At 42.5% G+C, this 15,091-nt stretch overlaps 1 protein-coding gene across 6 annotated transcripts in view; it reads right to left on the minus strand.

Moving 5' to 3' along the window:
• SKAP1 (src kinase associated phosphoprotein 1) overlaps nucleotides 1–15,091 on the minus strand; it is a 294,324-nt gene that overhangs the window by 17,444 nt on the left and 261,789 nt on the right. For 3 of the 6 annotated variants that reach the window (XR_004054889.1, XM_010359237.2, XM_010359289.2), the window contains one exon: nucleotides 12,789–12,886. Coding sequence is in view for 4 of the 6 variants with exons in the window: in XM_010359237.2 (XP_010357539.2) it covers nucleotides 12,789–12,886 (98 nt within the window). In the remaining 2 variants the exon portion in view is untranslated. Of the gene's footprint in view, nucleotides 1–12,788; nucleotides 12,890–15,091 lie in introns of all 6 variants that reach the window. The other 3 variants (XR_004054888.1, XM_030922650.1, XM_010359176.2) reach the window with 1 other exon arrangement.

Below are 15,091 nucleotides of genomic sequence, written 5' to 3' on the forward strand. Positions count from 1 at the left end.
CTCAATTTCCTAAATTTGTTTTGAATCCAATTATTTTGGGTGGTTTAAAGTACTGCCCTCTTGTTGGACGGAAATTAGCAACAATTGAAATTAACTTTTTATGTGACCTGTGAAAGGGGCTAAAATAATTACAAGTGTGTAGAAGAAACTCTCTCTCCAAAAGACCCTTGCTGTAGGATCAGGCTGTGATCTGATGATGCCATTATCTGAATATCTTTATACAGCAAATGCAAGGGCTTTTTTCTTTAAAAAGGTGATTACAATTATTGTTTCTGTTTTGTAATTCTCAGGATTATCTTGTAGAGGATAAGTGATGACAAAAACTTGTCACTATAGACAGGATAAATAAGCAGCAAGAATGAAAACAATAACACAGTATTGTTTACCATTTAAAATGGTGAGCATCAAAAAGCAGGAGAGGAGGAACAGGAAAGGTGTAGAGAGGCCCCCTCGGTTACAATGTTTCAAAAGGCATTGCTTTTTAGGGATCAGCCAACACCCTTTCTAGGTGTTTATAGATGCTCTGTTTGTGTAAAGTACAGTGAAAAATAACAATTTGAATGTTTCGATTATCTTTCCCAGTCTGTTCCATTTTCATTATTTATTTCCTATAAATCGGGACCTTGCTGAACATAATTCTGCAGACAAGGAGGTGGATGGGACAGCCAATGTGAACAAGGAGATAGATGGTGGGTGCGTGTAAGATAGATGCTATGCGCTTATGAAAAGGAGCAGTATGTCTGCATGTGAACATCCACAAAGTAGAGCAAGCAAGCGTGTACACTACAACGGGTATTTATAGGTGGAAAAAAGGCGCAAGGAAGATTATGTGGGAACAGGCACAGAGAGTCTGAAACGGTTTGCTTTTTTCCTACCCTTCTGGAACCCACATCCAAGTTCTGCCTAAGATGTCCCACACTTGCTGTGGCTCCTGTGAACCTCGCAAGCCTTTCCATGAAAACAGAGGGGATTTCACAGCCAGAAGACTTAGGAGGTCAATAGTTGAAAAGCAAGAGTTAGAGAGATCTTTAAACAATTACACTAACCTCCCTCCCCTTCCAAAGATAGGAGGAGGAAAACATTTAAAGACGCAGCAGGAAAAAAAAAAAAAAAAAAAAGAGCCTTTCTAAAAATGCAAGTTTAAAATGTTCATGCTTTTGTATCAGCCTAGTTGCACCTTAGATTCTGCCATTTCATAAATAAAATACCGATGGCATAGAGTATAATTTGGTGATAGCTACCCCAGGACATAGCTAGATACACTTCTGTTATTTTAATTAAATACTGCATTATGGTTTGTGACAACTACATAGCTACAGCGTAAATGAATTCAGAATTAAAGTGTTACTTAGGCATCCAGTAATTTTTGTTTCATTCCTTAGTTTTACAAAGCAAATAGCTATAAAATCAAGATGTTTGTTCATTTACAGATGGAGCAGGATTGTCGTTGCTGTTTTTTTCCTCCTTAATCCTCATCCACAAAAAGAAGACAGAGCTCAGAGTCTGGCTCCCAACACTCTTAGCTTATGAGCCACATCACAAAGAAAAACACATCCTCTTGACTATAATGTGAAATGCTGAATATTAATTGCTGGTATTATGCTTATCTTTCTAGCCGGGTTCTGTCTTTTAACAATTATTCGGATGGGCTACAGCCTTGCACTTCCAGGAGATTTTTCTCCTTTGTTTAATAGTTAGAAATCAATTTTATTAAAAAACTGTAAAGTTCACAATGCTTCATGGAAGTTCTTAGTATTTGGAACTGTCCCCAAATATAGAATATTATCAGGAACAGAGAAACTGCAGACTCTTTTTGCTAAAAATATGATGAACATTTGTGCATTTAAAAGAAAAAAATATTTTTCATTTTAGCAATATTAATATTTCCTTAATGAAACAGGAGAGGGTGTTACAATTTGATATACTTGGTTAGTTTCAATGTCACTTCACTAGCAAATCATGAGAAAGGTTCAGAATATTCTCATCTATCAGGTACAGATTTTCACTCAAAATTAATATGTAGAGTAAAAGGATTTTTGTTAAAATCTGAGGATTTAATTGTATCTTTAATGTTTAATATGTCAAGATGAAAGTTTTTGAGTAACTAGTTTTCTGAAACCACTTTCTATTATTTCTAATTTGAGAATCAATATGATCTTTTTATTAGCCTTAAATACCGTATGTCTGGGAATGTCTGCAAATTTAAGCTTTTCTGTGTTCTAATCAATTACCTTCAGTCCTGCATAACTAATCCTATAACCTGCAAAGAATTACTGCCCTGTGTGTTAGCAATGAGGTTATAATTTGTTTCAGTATTTTGCTAGTTTTGTTGGAGAGCTGAGTCCATGCAATACCAAGAAATGGTGGCAGAAGAGGCATGGGGAGGCTGAGTTCCTTTTGAGAAAATAATTATACTGAAACAAAGCTTTTGTGACTCCTTTTAAATAGGGCACCTCACCAAAATGTCATCCAGCCTCTTTGGCAGATTAGTGGGGAGTTTATTACTAAATCTCTGTCTAATAAACGTGCAGTTGACTCTGGAGGAGCTGCTTGTTATAATACTGGCGATTGGAAATGGAGGGAATGTCACAGTTAAAGACACAAATTTTCCCCGTAATATATTCGAATGGAAACCTCTGAATCCAATACTACATGGGCATATCTAATAAATTCACAATATTTCAGTCTCAACAGCCTTCACCGGTTAGTTTTAAAGATTTATGTAGTAAAAAATTACTCAGTGATGAATATGGTTTATTCTGTGCAGTATTGGAGGTATAAGGAATTAAACTACCGTCTTTAACAGTGAATTTATTATTACCTCTGTCAAAAGACGAAGACTTCAACAGCATTTGTTATAAATTCGCTGCAAAATAAATGGCTGGAATTTTTTACACTGGAGTTTGTAAAGCATTGGGCGATTCTGAGCATTAACCTAACCCTGCCATGGCTTATATGGTTCTAGGTAAACATTTCTGACTGGGCTTCATAGTTAATTATCTGTTCTGGACTTTTCCCCAGCTGAAAACTGTGTGTGCACATGGACACACACACACAGAGAGAGAAAAGTGAAAGGTCTTGTCCAGGACAACTGTTTAGGAATAAATAGAGAGAAAAATGCCAATTTTATTTCCTTATAAAAAATGGGTTTTAGAATAAATAGGGTTTGCAGGATAGGGTTGAAGTGCAATTGGGCGTCTTGTGAGCAGGTTTACATGCATGCATATGCACACACACATAAACACCCTCTCCCTTTTGTCCTCTCTTGGAATGGGTGTCCCCTCATTTATAAAAATTACCTGGAAGGAATGAGGCTGCCAGGGTTTGTTCTAGACGATTGGTTCCTGTCTGGGGGAAAGGAATGGCCTCTACTGAATTTGACCGGTATATGACCATTGCCTTCCAGCTGACCCCAAATCCCATTCCCATCCTCCTAACTCTGTTGCCTCCCATAGGGGTTATTAATGAGAGAAAACACCATCATCATCATCTTCATCATCACAGCACAGTGTTGACCTGCTTGTTAACATGAAATGGGGTGGTGGGGGCAGCTTCTGCTTCTCTTTCGTACCATCATAAATAAGAAAAGATGCTTTGCCATAGGATCCCCTCACCCACCCCTTTGATTAGGTCAGAGGTGCATAATAGCTCTTTGACAGGCATTGATCAGTTTCATCACACTGTTCGGGCAGCCTGTGCCCCAGGCCTATATTCTCCCTACTTACTACTCCCAAATTACCTCCCAGATAAACCCCCGCCCATCCCCCACTCAGCGAACCAGAGGGTATGGTGCCTGAGGAAGTCCTAAATGGACACTAGATGTCACCAAACACCTCCTTTCCCTCAGAGCCTTGAAATTAAAAAAAAAAAAAAATCCTTCATTTAAAGCAATTGAAGGAATTAACTTATCTGTTTTTATGAGGGTTGTTGTCACATTCAACTAAGCACACTTAAAAGAGGAAGTATTGCTGCATTAAGATAATTTTTACAACATACAAATCTCTTTTGGAAAGAACGGGGTCAAGGGAGGGGAAAGGTCTACATTCTTTAAGTAGCATATTGAGGAAGTAGGTGGAGAAAACCGGGTTAAAACTCCCATTATAATAGACATAGTGTTGTGTTAACAAAGTCCAGGTGTGCTGGCACAGGCCTGTTGCATTCAGATGACTAGACTGGCTGTGGCGCCAGGATCCCATCTGAGTTTAAGTAGCTGCAGTCCAGGGTGACAAAGTCTGTCCATTCTTCCCCACGTAAGACCCATGACCATCTGACAGCATCATGTGTTCCATGCTAAACTTGACTTTGTCTGTATGGCTCCCTGTTTCCACGTCAATTCCATCAGTAAGGAAGATGACCCAGATCCTGGTGTGTCTGGGCCATGAGAATACCTTCCCACCCCAGCTAAGTCACTAGGTAAGTATAAACCTTACGTGTAACCAACCTGTTGCTCGAAGGCTGCTTTCCATGGAAATAAGGCACTGGACAATTCCTTGGAAGAGCCTCAAACCAATTTATGAAGCACACAACCCAAGCCCAAGAAATGTATCCCACTGGCTCAGTTTACCTTAAATGGAAGACCTCACCCAGTGGCCTCTTCTCCTTCCTAGTCAATTGAAAAAGAGCTTCTCTTTCTCTCCCTCTTTAATTTGCCCTTATGTTCTGAACAGCTCATGTTACCACCATAAATAACTTCTGAAACAGGATGCTTAAAAAAAAAAAAAAAAAAGGGTGTTTAAATGTTTTCTTGGCCGGGCACGGTGGCTCACGCCTGTAATCCCAGCACTTTGGGAGGCCAAGGCAGGCGGATCACTTTGGGAGGCCAAGGCAGGCAGGAGTTCAAGACCAGCCTGGCCAACATGGTGAAACCCCATCTCTATTAAAAATACAAAAAATTAGTCAAGTGTGGTGGCTTGAGCCTGTAATCCCAGCTACTAGGGAGGTTGAGGCAGGAGAATAGCTTGAACCCGGGAGGCAGAGGTTGCAGTGAGCCAAGATTGTACCACTGTACTCCAGTCTGGCAGTCTGGGTGACAGCAAGATTCTATCTCAAAAAAAAAAAAAAAAAAAATCTTGAATAGTGGAATAAGCATGATGATGATGATGATGATGATGATGATGATTTTCATTTTTTCTTGAGACGGAGTCTTGCTCTGTCGCCCAGACTGGAGTGCAACGGCATGATCTTGGCTCACTGCAATCTCTGCCTCCTGGGTTCAAGCAATTCTCCTGCTTCAGCTTCCCTAGTAGCTGGGACTACAGGCACGTGCCACCACGCCTGGCTAATTTTTGTATTTTTTGTAGAGACGGGGGTTTTGCCATGTTGGCCAGGCTGGTCTCGAACTCCTGACCTCAGGCAATCCACCTGCCTCAGCCTCCCAAAGTGCTGAGTGAGCCACCACGCCCTGCCAACAAGCATTATTATTATTTGGAAAGAATGTTCCCTAGTAAGAGGCACTGCAAGAAGACAAGGTCACTTTTCTGAAAGCTAGGACTTGTGACTTGTCTTATCCAAATAGAGGCTTCTTACCTCTTTTTCTCCCACTTATAACAAGTGACCATAGGACAAGCACAGTGGCTCACACCTGTAATTCCAGCACTTTGGGAGTTCGAGGCGGATGGATCACTTGAGTCCAGGAGTTCGAGACCAGCCTGGCCAATATGGCAAAATCCCATCTCTACTAAAAAAACAAAAATTAGCTGGGTGCCGTGGTACTTGCCTGTAGTCCCAGTTACTCAGGAGGCTGAGGCAGAGAATCGCTTGAACCCGGGAGGCAGAGGTTACAGTGAGCCAAGACTGCGCCATTGCATTCCAGGGCAACAGAGCGAGACTCCGTCTCAAGAAAAACAGAAACAAAAACAAGTGACCATAGTGGTGCTGGTCCACAAAAGGGCCTTGCAATCCGCAGATAAAAGGAACTAAGCCAGGGCACCACACTATCACATGGAGGGTGATTCGGCACCTGCCCTGTCATGCCTGGTGCCCAGACTGAATGGATTTTTGGAGTACACCTGTTGTTGAACCCCTGCCAAGTACTGATGGCCACTAACCCCCAAATCACTTTTCCCCGCTGTTGATGTTTGGAATGTCAGACAGGACTGAGCAGCAGCCGGCGTGTATTTCAAACACAGCAGATGGATTTTTATATTAGCTCCTATTTCATGTTCAGGCAGAGCGACCGCCACACTAAAACCGCAGCCTCAATGCTGCCGAGTTTGCTTCTGTGAGATTAATTCTGTGAAATTAATTGGGACAAGATTGAAAAGGAAATTAAAATGCAGCTGAGTGAACAGGCCTTTCAAACACCTTTTTCCTGCTCTATTCAAACTTGAATTCTGCGGTGGTCGCCGGCATCGTGGGAAGTAATTTACGAGACGCAGGCTCTCAGGAGCCATTGGTTACGTATGAGGAGACCTGCACCAGCGCCACAATCTGGAGCCACTGAAGAGCGCTAAAGACCCCGCTGTGGCTTGAGCTGCGTCCTGGCTCCGGGGAGGAAGGGACGCTTAGTGCCTCACTGGAAAAAGCTGTTCAGAAATATCTGAGTCCAAAAGGAACATAGGAACATCCGCTGGATGCACAGATCTGCTTCGTTATTAAAATCTCCCTTTAATAAATTTTGAGACCCAAATTGGAACTCAGTGAATTAAGTGGGCATGACGCTGCATGGGGCCAAGGAATGCATGGATGTGATGCACGGAGGTCAGTGGGAGACCTCCTGCTGACTGTGCCACTGGTTACTGTTTCAGAGTTTGGATGTGTGGCTCTAGTCTCTCCAGAAAATGAAGTTTGAATAATTTGTCAGGGACGAAAGCTCTCAGACCAAGAAAGGCATGGTGGATTTTCACGTAGGCCTCTTTGCTGGGTAGTTTTTTGTATTTTTGGTAGAGATGGGGTTTCTCCATGTTGGTCAGGCTGGTCTGGAACTTCCGACTTCAGGTGATCAGCCCACCTCGGCCTCCCAAAGTGCTGGGATTACAGGCAAGAGCCACCTGGCCTGGCCCTCACTGGGTGGTTTTTTTTAATATCCAAGTGAGCACCTTTTGTGCTGTAGATCATCTTTTTTTCAATAATTTATTGAACTCCTAGTATGTGCCCAACACTGATCCAAAAGTTTATTTTATTAGTAAAAGGGAAGGAAATATTACTACTTCCTACATGCCAGGCACTTCCTTACACAAATTCTCTAATGTAAACATCACAACAAACCTATAAATATAAAATTTCCTAATTTTTACAGGTGAGGAAACTGAAGATTAGCAGGATTAGGAGATTTTTGCCCAGGGTCGATGGGCACTGGTTATCTCTGGGGAGCTCCTTTCCTTTCCTTTCCTTTCTTTCTTTCTTTTTCCCTTCCTTCCCCTCCCCTCCCCTCCCCTCCCCTCCCCTCCCCTCCCCTCCCCTCCCTTCCCTTCCCTTCTTTTTCTTTCTTTCTTTTCCTTCCTTCCTTCCTTCCTTCCTTCCTTCCTTCCTTCCTTCCTTCCTTCCTTCCTTCCTTCCTTCCTTCCCTCCCTCCCTCCCTTCCTTCCTTCCTTCCTTCTCTCTCTTTCTTTCTCTTTCTCTCTTTCTCTCTCTCTCTCTTTCTTTCTTTCCTTTTTTTTTTTGTTGAGACGGAGTCTCGCTCTGTTGCCTAAGCTGGAGTGCAGTCGCGTAATCTCGGCTCACTGCAACCTCTGCCTTCCAGAGTCAAGGGATTCTCCTACCTCAGCCTCCTGAGTAGCTGGGATTACAGGCACCCACTACCACGCTCAGCTAATTTTTGTATTTTTGTAGAGATGTGGTTTTACCATGTTGGCCAGGCTGGTCTTAAACTCCTGACCTCAGGTGATCTGCCTGCCTTGGCCTCCCAAAGTGCTGGGATTACAGGTTTGAGCCACTGTGCCTGGCCTCTTTTTTTTTTTTTCTGAGACAGGGTCTCACTCTGTCGCCCAGGCTGGAGTGCAGTGACAGGATCTCAGCTCACCGCAACCTCCGTCTCCTGGTTGAAGCAATTTTCCTGCCTCAGCCTCCCAAGTATCTGGGACTACAGGCATGTGCCACCACGCCCAGCTAGCTTTTGTATTTTTAGTGGAGACTAGGTTTCACCATGTTGGCCAGGCTGGTCTTGAATTCCTGACCTCAGGTGATCCGCCTGCCTCGGCCTCCCAAGGTGTTGGGATTACAGGCATGAGCCACCACGCCCAGTCACTGGGGAGCATCTTTCTTGCCCAGTCAATCATCTTCTCTGGATAATTTTTTTTTGCAAAGGGATGGCCAGACTCGGAGGCTCACACCCGTAATCCCAGCACTTTGGGAGGCTGAGGTGGGTGGATCACCTGAGGTCAGGAGTTCGAGACCAGCCTGCCAACATGGCAAAACCCTGACTCTACTAAAAATACAAAATTAGCTGGGCATGGGGGTGCGAGCCTGTAATCTCAGCTACTTGGGAGGCTGAGGCAGTGCTTGAACCCAGGAGGTGGAGGTTGCAGTGAGCCAAGATCATGCTATCACACTCCAGCCTGGGCAATAAGAGCAAAACTCTGTCTCAAAAACAAAAAACAAAAAACAAAACAAAACAAAAAGCAATAAATAGCTGTCTTTCTGTGATCATTTTTGCCCAAAGGCAAGACTAACAGATTCTCTTCTGGGCCGGGCGTGCTGGCTCACTCCTGTAATCCTAGCACTTTGGGAGGCTGAGGTGGGAGGATCACGAGGTCAGGAGATCGAAACCATCCTGGCTAACATGGTGAAACCCCGTCTCTATTAAAAATACAAAAAAAAAAAAAAGAGAGAGAGATTAGCCGGGCATGGTGGCGGGCACCTGTAGTCCCAGCTACTCAGGAGGCTGAGGCAGGAGAATGGCCTGAACCCAGGAGGTGGAGCTTGCAGTGAGCCGAGACCGCGCCACTGCACTCCAGCCTAGGTGACAGAGTGAGACTCCGTCTCAAAAAAAAAAAGAAAGAAAGAAAGAAAAAAAGATTCTCCTGAGTTTGGTCCCAAGATTCTAAGATTCAAAGTTGGATCATACTTGGGTGACTGTTAAGATAACAGCAGGGAGCAGCAGGAGCCTATGACTAAAGCTTCCATCCTCATTTCCCCCGCCACTTCCATCTCACCTCCCTTTCTAGATCCTCTAACCTCCGCACCCCGGACTCTGCCTTTCAGAATACTTTTATCAGATAGAGAGGGGGAAACCAGATGTATTTATGATAACTGAAAACAAAAGAGGTGGTAATTAAAAAAAAATTCTTTTTTGTTTAAACTGAATAAAGAAAGCTAAAACACATTTTTGTGTGGAACTTCTTTAGCAGTTTTGAGGTAGAAGGATTCTTAGATGCTATCCAACTCCTCTCTCTTTTAACAGGTGAGGAAACAAGTCCAGTTAAGCTGAGCTGCACACAGCTGCATCTGTGTTTCTCAGGGAAACAGATTTCCCCAGATTCCTAAACAGCAGGCCTTTCTTGCCCAGTGGAGCTTCTACTGGACAAAAAGAAAAGTAAAACAGAGCTTTCTAGACACCATTTTCTTGGACTAAATTCAACTTGGGTCAGTTCTGTCCTTACAGGTGTGAGAGACAGCTGCAGAGTATAACAGACCCCAACAAAAGAAGGCAGCTGAGGCTAAAGTGGGAATAAATTAGGATCCATTTGAGAGAAAATTCCCGAGATGAGGCACTACTGAACTTCTGAATAGACAGATAGCTGGGAATGGTAGTGGAATCTCCTTTTCTATCTGTCTGAATTTGTTCATTTGTGCTTCTTAGAAGCAAGGCAATGAATAGATTGGGTGGCCTTTTAAGGTTCCCTCCTGTCCAAGGACTATTATTGAATTAGGTAATATAATAAAGGTGAATCAAAACTGAAATGCTCCCCAAACCAATGTTAACTGGAATGCAGCTTCATGAGGGAAAGTTCGGCTGAGCTCTTAACTTCTCATTTCCCCTTTGATATGCAGGGATTTGCAACATGGGGAAGGGAGCCAGCTGGTGTAGCTTTTTGGTGAAGAAATATGCTACTGTTAATACAATGGTACAGGATGAAAATGGACTCAGAACCTTCCAGAAGACAGGAGAAAGAAGCTGATAGAAACACGGCAGCGAGGTATTCTCATTGAATTAAACTCTGATATATTTGCTTTCTTTTCTTCTTTTTTTCTTTCTGGAGACAGAGTCTCACTCTGCCATCCAGGTGAGTGCAGTGGCAATCATGGCAGCAATCATGGCAGCCTTGAACTCCTGGGCTCAAGTGATTCTCCCAGCTCAGCTTCCAGAGTAGCTGAGACTACAAGCATGTACCACCACACCCAGCTAGTTTATTTTTTATTTTTTAGAGATGGGATCCTGCTCTGTTGCCCAGGCTGGTCTCAAACTCTTGGGCTCAAGCATCCTCCCGCCTCGGCCTCCTAAAATACTGGGATCACAGGTGTAAGCCACCATGCCTGGTCTATGTTAGCTTTAAGTAACAGAGAAGGGGAAGAGGTATTTTTTTTTTTTTTTTTTTTAAAGATTGGGTTGGTTCCCCATGTTCTTTGAGATTTCTTTTTTTTTTTTTTGTAGACGGAGTCTCGCTCTGTCGCCCAGGCTGGAGTGCAGTGGCCAGATCTCAGCTCACTGCAATCTCCGCCTCCCGGGTTCACGCCATTCTTCTGCCTCACCTCCCGAGCAGCTGGGACTACAGGTGCCCGCCACCTCGCCCGGCTAGTTTTTTGTATTTTTAGTAGAGATGGGGTTTCACTGTGTTAGCCAGGACGGTCTCGATCTCCTGATCTTGTGATCCACCCGTCTTGGCCTCCCAAAATGCTGTGATTACAGGCTTGAGCCACCGCGCCCGGCCGTTCTTTGAGATTTCTTAAAAATACAATAGCCACTGTAACCACAGACAGCTCCATACTGCAGGACAGGTCACCGCATAACCCCTTCTAACTAGAGGAAAGGGACCCCCAGTGAGAAGCCATTAACAAAGGCAAAAGACATGCAAAACAAACAAAATAATCATGACAGAGAGAAGGCCAGCAGCCAGTCTGGCTCTGTTCTTCCCCCCTCCTGCTGCAGGCACCTCCAGACAATGTAAACAGTTAATTTGTTCACCTGCAGGCTCTGGGCAAACAGAGGCCTGGTCACACCTGAGTGGATAACTCGATTACCCCTGTAATGCCAGCGTGGTAATGTACACAAATTCTATTACACGGCAAACCTTGCTTTCGGGCATTTGAAATACCAATCAGGCCAATGTCCACTCCCTTCTTTGCTTCCAATTTATTCTTGGTGTATTGGAGCCGCACATAAATGGCACTAGGGTGGTACTGAGTTAAGGATCCAAAAGAAATCACTAGAAGATTGTGATCTCACTCAGCAAGGCCTGCAGGCCTCCTACTGTCTTGCAAACAAAGGGTTGGGTTTTAATTGGGTCCGTATTTAAAGGGGCCTGATTTTGTTGGAACCATGGAAAAGTGCTGTGGGTCAGACCTAGACTGTTTCCTAAGGTGCTTATGGTATATCTCAAACTGAAACGAACCTTTTCCCAAGGTAGTAAAATTCACAGAATAAAGATAAAAGATATTAACACATAAAAAAAGAAGAAAGATAAACGATAAATGATAGATTAATAACCAATGGGTTTTTAGTTTTCCCTTATGGAATCCACATACTCAGCAATTAAAGAGCAAGTTGTGCCTATTTCAAAAACGTGTTTGTGGAGATTGATTGGCTGCATAGAGAGAGGGCTGTTTAATAAGTGCTAGGGACAGAGCCTATTATTTTAGCTCACCTATAGAATATGTATGGTCTTTCTTTACCAACATGATGCTACTGATCCCCCAAACTGTAGCCCATGAGTTCTGAATCTTCTTCACATCAGTGATTGATCTGTAATCATCCACCGGTTTTTTAAAAAAAACAGTTTGTTTATGGTCAACAATACTATTTGTGAGATGGTTAGCTGGAACTAGGGGTTAACTTGTGGCTGAGGAAGAGAATAAAGTTAGCTGACCTGTGTGGGATTGAATTCACTCTCTTGGCCTTATCAGCAATTGCTCAAACCAATTGAGTTAACTAGCTCTGACTCCTCCCCCATGCATAATTATGCTACAGTCTTGTTTAGCTATAAATGAAATAAGAAGGCAGCTTACCTAGCCAGGATGTTTTCAATAGTATTATATGGTAATAAATTATGTACATAGTGATGGCCTTTAAGCACAAGTCCCTGAGAAAGATTAAATTTTGATTGGCATAGTTTTGGTATAATACCAATTTTATTGCATTTTTTATTTTATTATTTTATTTATTTATTTATTTATTTATTTATTTATTTATTTATTTATTTATTTATTTTTGAGACAGAGTCTCGCTCTGTCGCCAGGCTGGAGTGCAGTGGCATGATCTCGGCTCATTGCAACCTCGCCTCCCGCGTTCAAGCAATTCTCCTGCCTCAGCCTCACAAGTAGCTGGGAATACAGGCGTATGCCACCACACCTGGCTAATTTTTTGTAGTTTAGTAGAGACTAAGTTTCACCATGTTGCCCAGGCTCTTCTTGAACTCCTGAGCTCAGGCGGTTCACCAGCCTCGGCCTCCCAAAGTACTAGGATTGGAGGCGTGAGCCACCACGCCCAGCCTGGCCTTGTATTTTTAAATGTGAAATTGGTTCCTGAATCTGGATTTTCATTTAAAACTTTTCCTAACAATTATGAGTAAATGGGAATTTATATATGAGGGAGCCATGGGAAGGGTAGGACATGGAATAATTCTGTTTATGGTGACTAAATCAAGAATGAAAACATTGACTTTCGATTCAAGCCCCACAGTTTCTGTCCTTACCTTGCTCAGAATGCGGATGAGGTCACCCCGTTGGAAGGACAGTTCATCTGGCTGGTCACCATGGCAATCCCATAGGCCCTGGTAGTAACTGGCATAGTCTGCTGATCAAAGAGAGGAGAAATCAAAGTTAAAAGGACTCTATTTTTTCCAAGAAGCCCATGTTTTTGCTGCAAATGGAAACCAGGGTTCTGATATTGTCCCTAGGAAACCTCAGATTAAGGGGGGTTGAGATGAGATACAACCGAACACTCAGCATGAGCAAAGGACTATGGGAGAAGGAGATCATTAACTAACATTAAATATTTAAAGATCACTCCTAGTAGGATGCTGTTCAACAATATGATAAATATATTTATTTATTAATAAAAGAAAATCAGGCAGGTAATTTTTCACTTGGTTTGTAAGTAAGCAGTGCAGAGGTTTCCCGCTAGACTTTCCTGATTCAGGGCAACTAAACTATCTAGTTTTTCTCTTCATTATGTATTTGAAGGATCAGAGTAAATCTGTGACTTCTGCCTATTTACAAGAAAGGCTGAGTCAGCTAGCAGGCTTCTGGATCACAGCTCACTTTTCGGCCTCTTTTGTCCATAGGAACTTATCCTGGGAACTTCCCACCTAGGTACTATATGAGGTAATCACCAATAAATACTGAAACGAATAGCCCAGTCTTTAAGTGGAACCAAAGGGGTGTCTCATCCATTACAACTAAATTCGGGTGGGCTGGCCCTTTTCCAGCATCTCATTTGTAGACCCTGATCATGTCTGCCAAGATTTATCTGCAAGCCCCAGGGGAACAGAAACCAAAGTGATCTGCATTAAAAATGAAAGCAACTGAAGACGACAAACCAAGCTTTAGAAGCAGCTGGAGAGATTTACTGAGCTTCTCAGCAAAACTAGATGGCAATGATGCCACAGGACAGCCATCGATTCTTAACAATGAATAATTTGTATTGATCTTCTACCCGGAAAGGTTAAACACTAGAGTACAAAGTGGGAGAGGATCTGGGGATTTGAATGGCAGGAGAGCTAATGCCCACTAGACCAGGGATGCTCCTTGTTCCTTGGGGTGCTCTGTATCAGAGCTGTGAACAAAGCACCTATAAAAGATGAAATTCAATTGATGGGAGTCAGGAGTCCTGGGTTCTAATTAAAATTCACGTGATTTTGGGGGACTCTGTTCTATAGATTTCCACCTTTCCCTTTATTCATTTTACCCTCCCATGAGCAGTGATGGTACTGGTGGCTGAGGATAGAGCAAGTGGGCAGTAGGGGCACAGACACCCTCCCTATATTTGTTTTTTTTCTACTTGTTCCTGACTTATGAGCAATTTAAATAATAAAGACACAGAGGTACAAAATCCCTATATGTCTCTGGAAGAGAACTTTGGTAGGAATCTTAAAGGGTACAAAAACAGAGGAGGGAGAGAACTATTTAGTTAAGACTCAGATACTGCAAACAAAAGTAAAAATGTCAACCATATAGAAATTCAGGCATGTCACACATAAAATTGTCTGTGTGTGCAGTAGACAACAGAGGGCAGCAAACAAGATAACTACTGTGAAAACATTCTGCCACAGAGTTGATAATATGTTTAGAAGAAAAATACTTTGGGAGAAATATGTTAACTATTGAAAAGACAAAGCATACATTTTTGGAAATACAAGTACATGAAATAATAGAGAAATATCAATCCCTGAAAAATGAAAGTAGTTTTCCCAGAGGATATATTATGAATTTTCAATTTTAATGGAGTTGATTAATCACCCCAAGATTTTGACTAAATTCAGGAATGAAAGGATATTGACATCAATATTTTTCATGGATTTATATATGTAAAAATGGTAGAGAAAACCATTTTTGTAAAAATAGATTCTAAAACCATAACAATATTTCTGAGTGGTAAGGAGACCAACAAGGTTATCTTGGTCTTTTCTGGTCTAGCAGATAGTCACTTTGGAGTACGGTTCCCTACTGTGTGCCTGGATGTGGGATAGGTCCTAATACTGAGTGCCTTTTTGGTGTATACATAAAAAGTGATTTGACATTGGGTACATATGGGCCTGGGAAAACATCTGGAAAAAGATCTATTCTAAAACCACAACAGATCACAGGGAAAGCAAGAAGCTAGGAGAAAAACAGAAGCCTTCTAGGAAAGAAATAAAGATAAAAAAGGTCTTTGATGTTAAAGGCCAAAGAAAAAAGAGTTCAGGAATCCAGGAGATGGTTTAGCTCAGTCCAAGAATAGGGATTGTCAGAAGTAGAACAGCTCCAAAAAACAGGCAGAATGAAGAGCTAAAACTGG

Source organism: Rhinopithecus roxellana, chromosome 19, assembly GCF_007565055.1.
Source record: "Rhinopithecus roxellana isolate Shanxi Qingling chromosome 19, ASM756505v1, whole genome shotgun sequence".
NCBI classification, from domain to species: Eukaryota; Metazoa; Chordata; class Mammalia; order Primates; family Cercopithecidae; genus Rhinopithecus; species Rhinopithecus roxellana.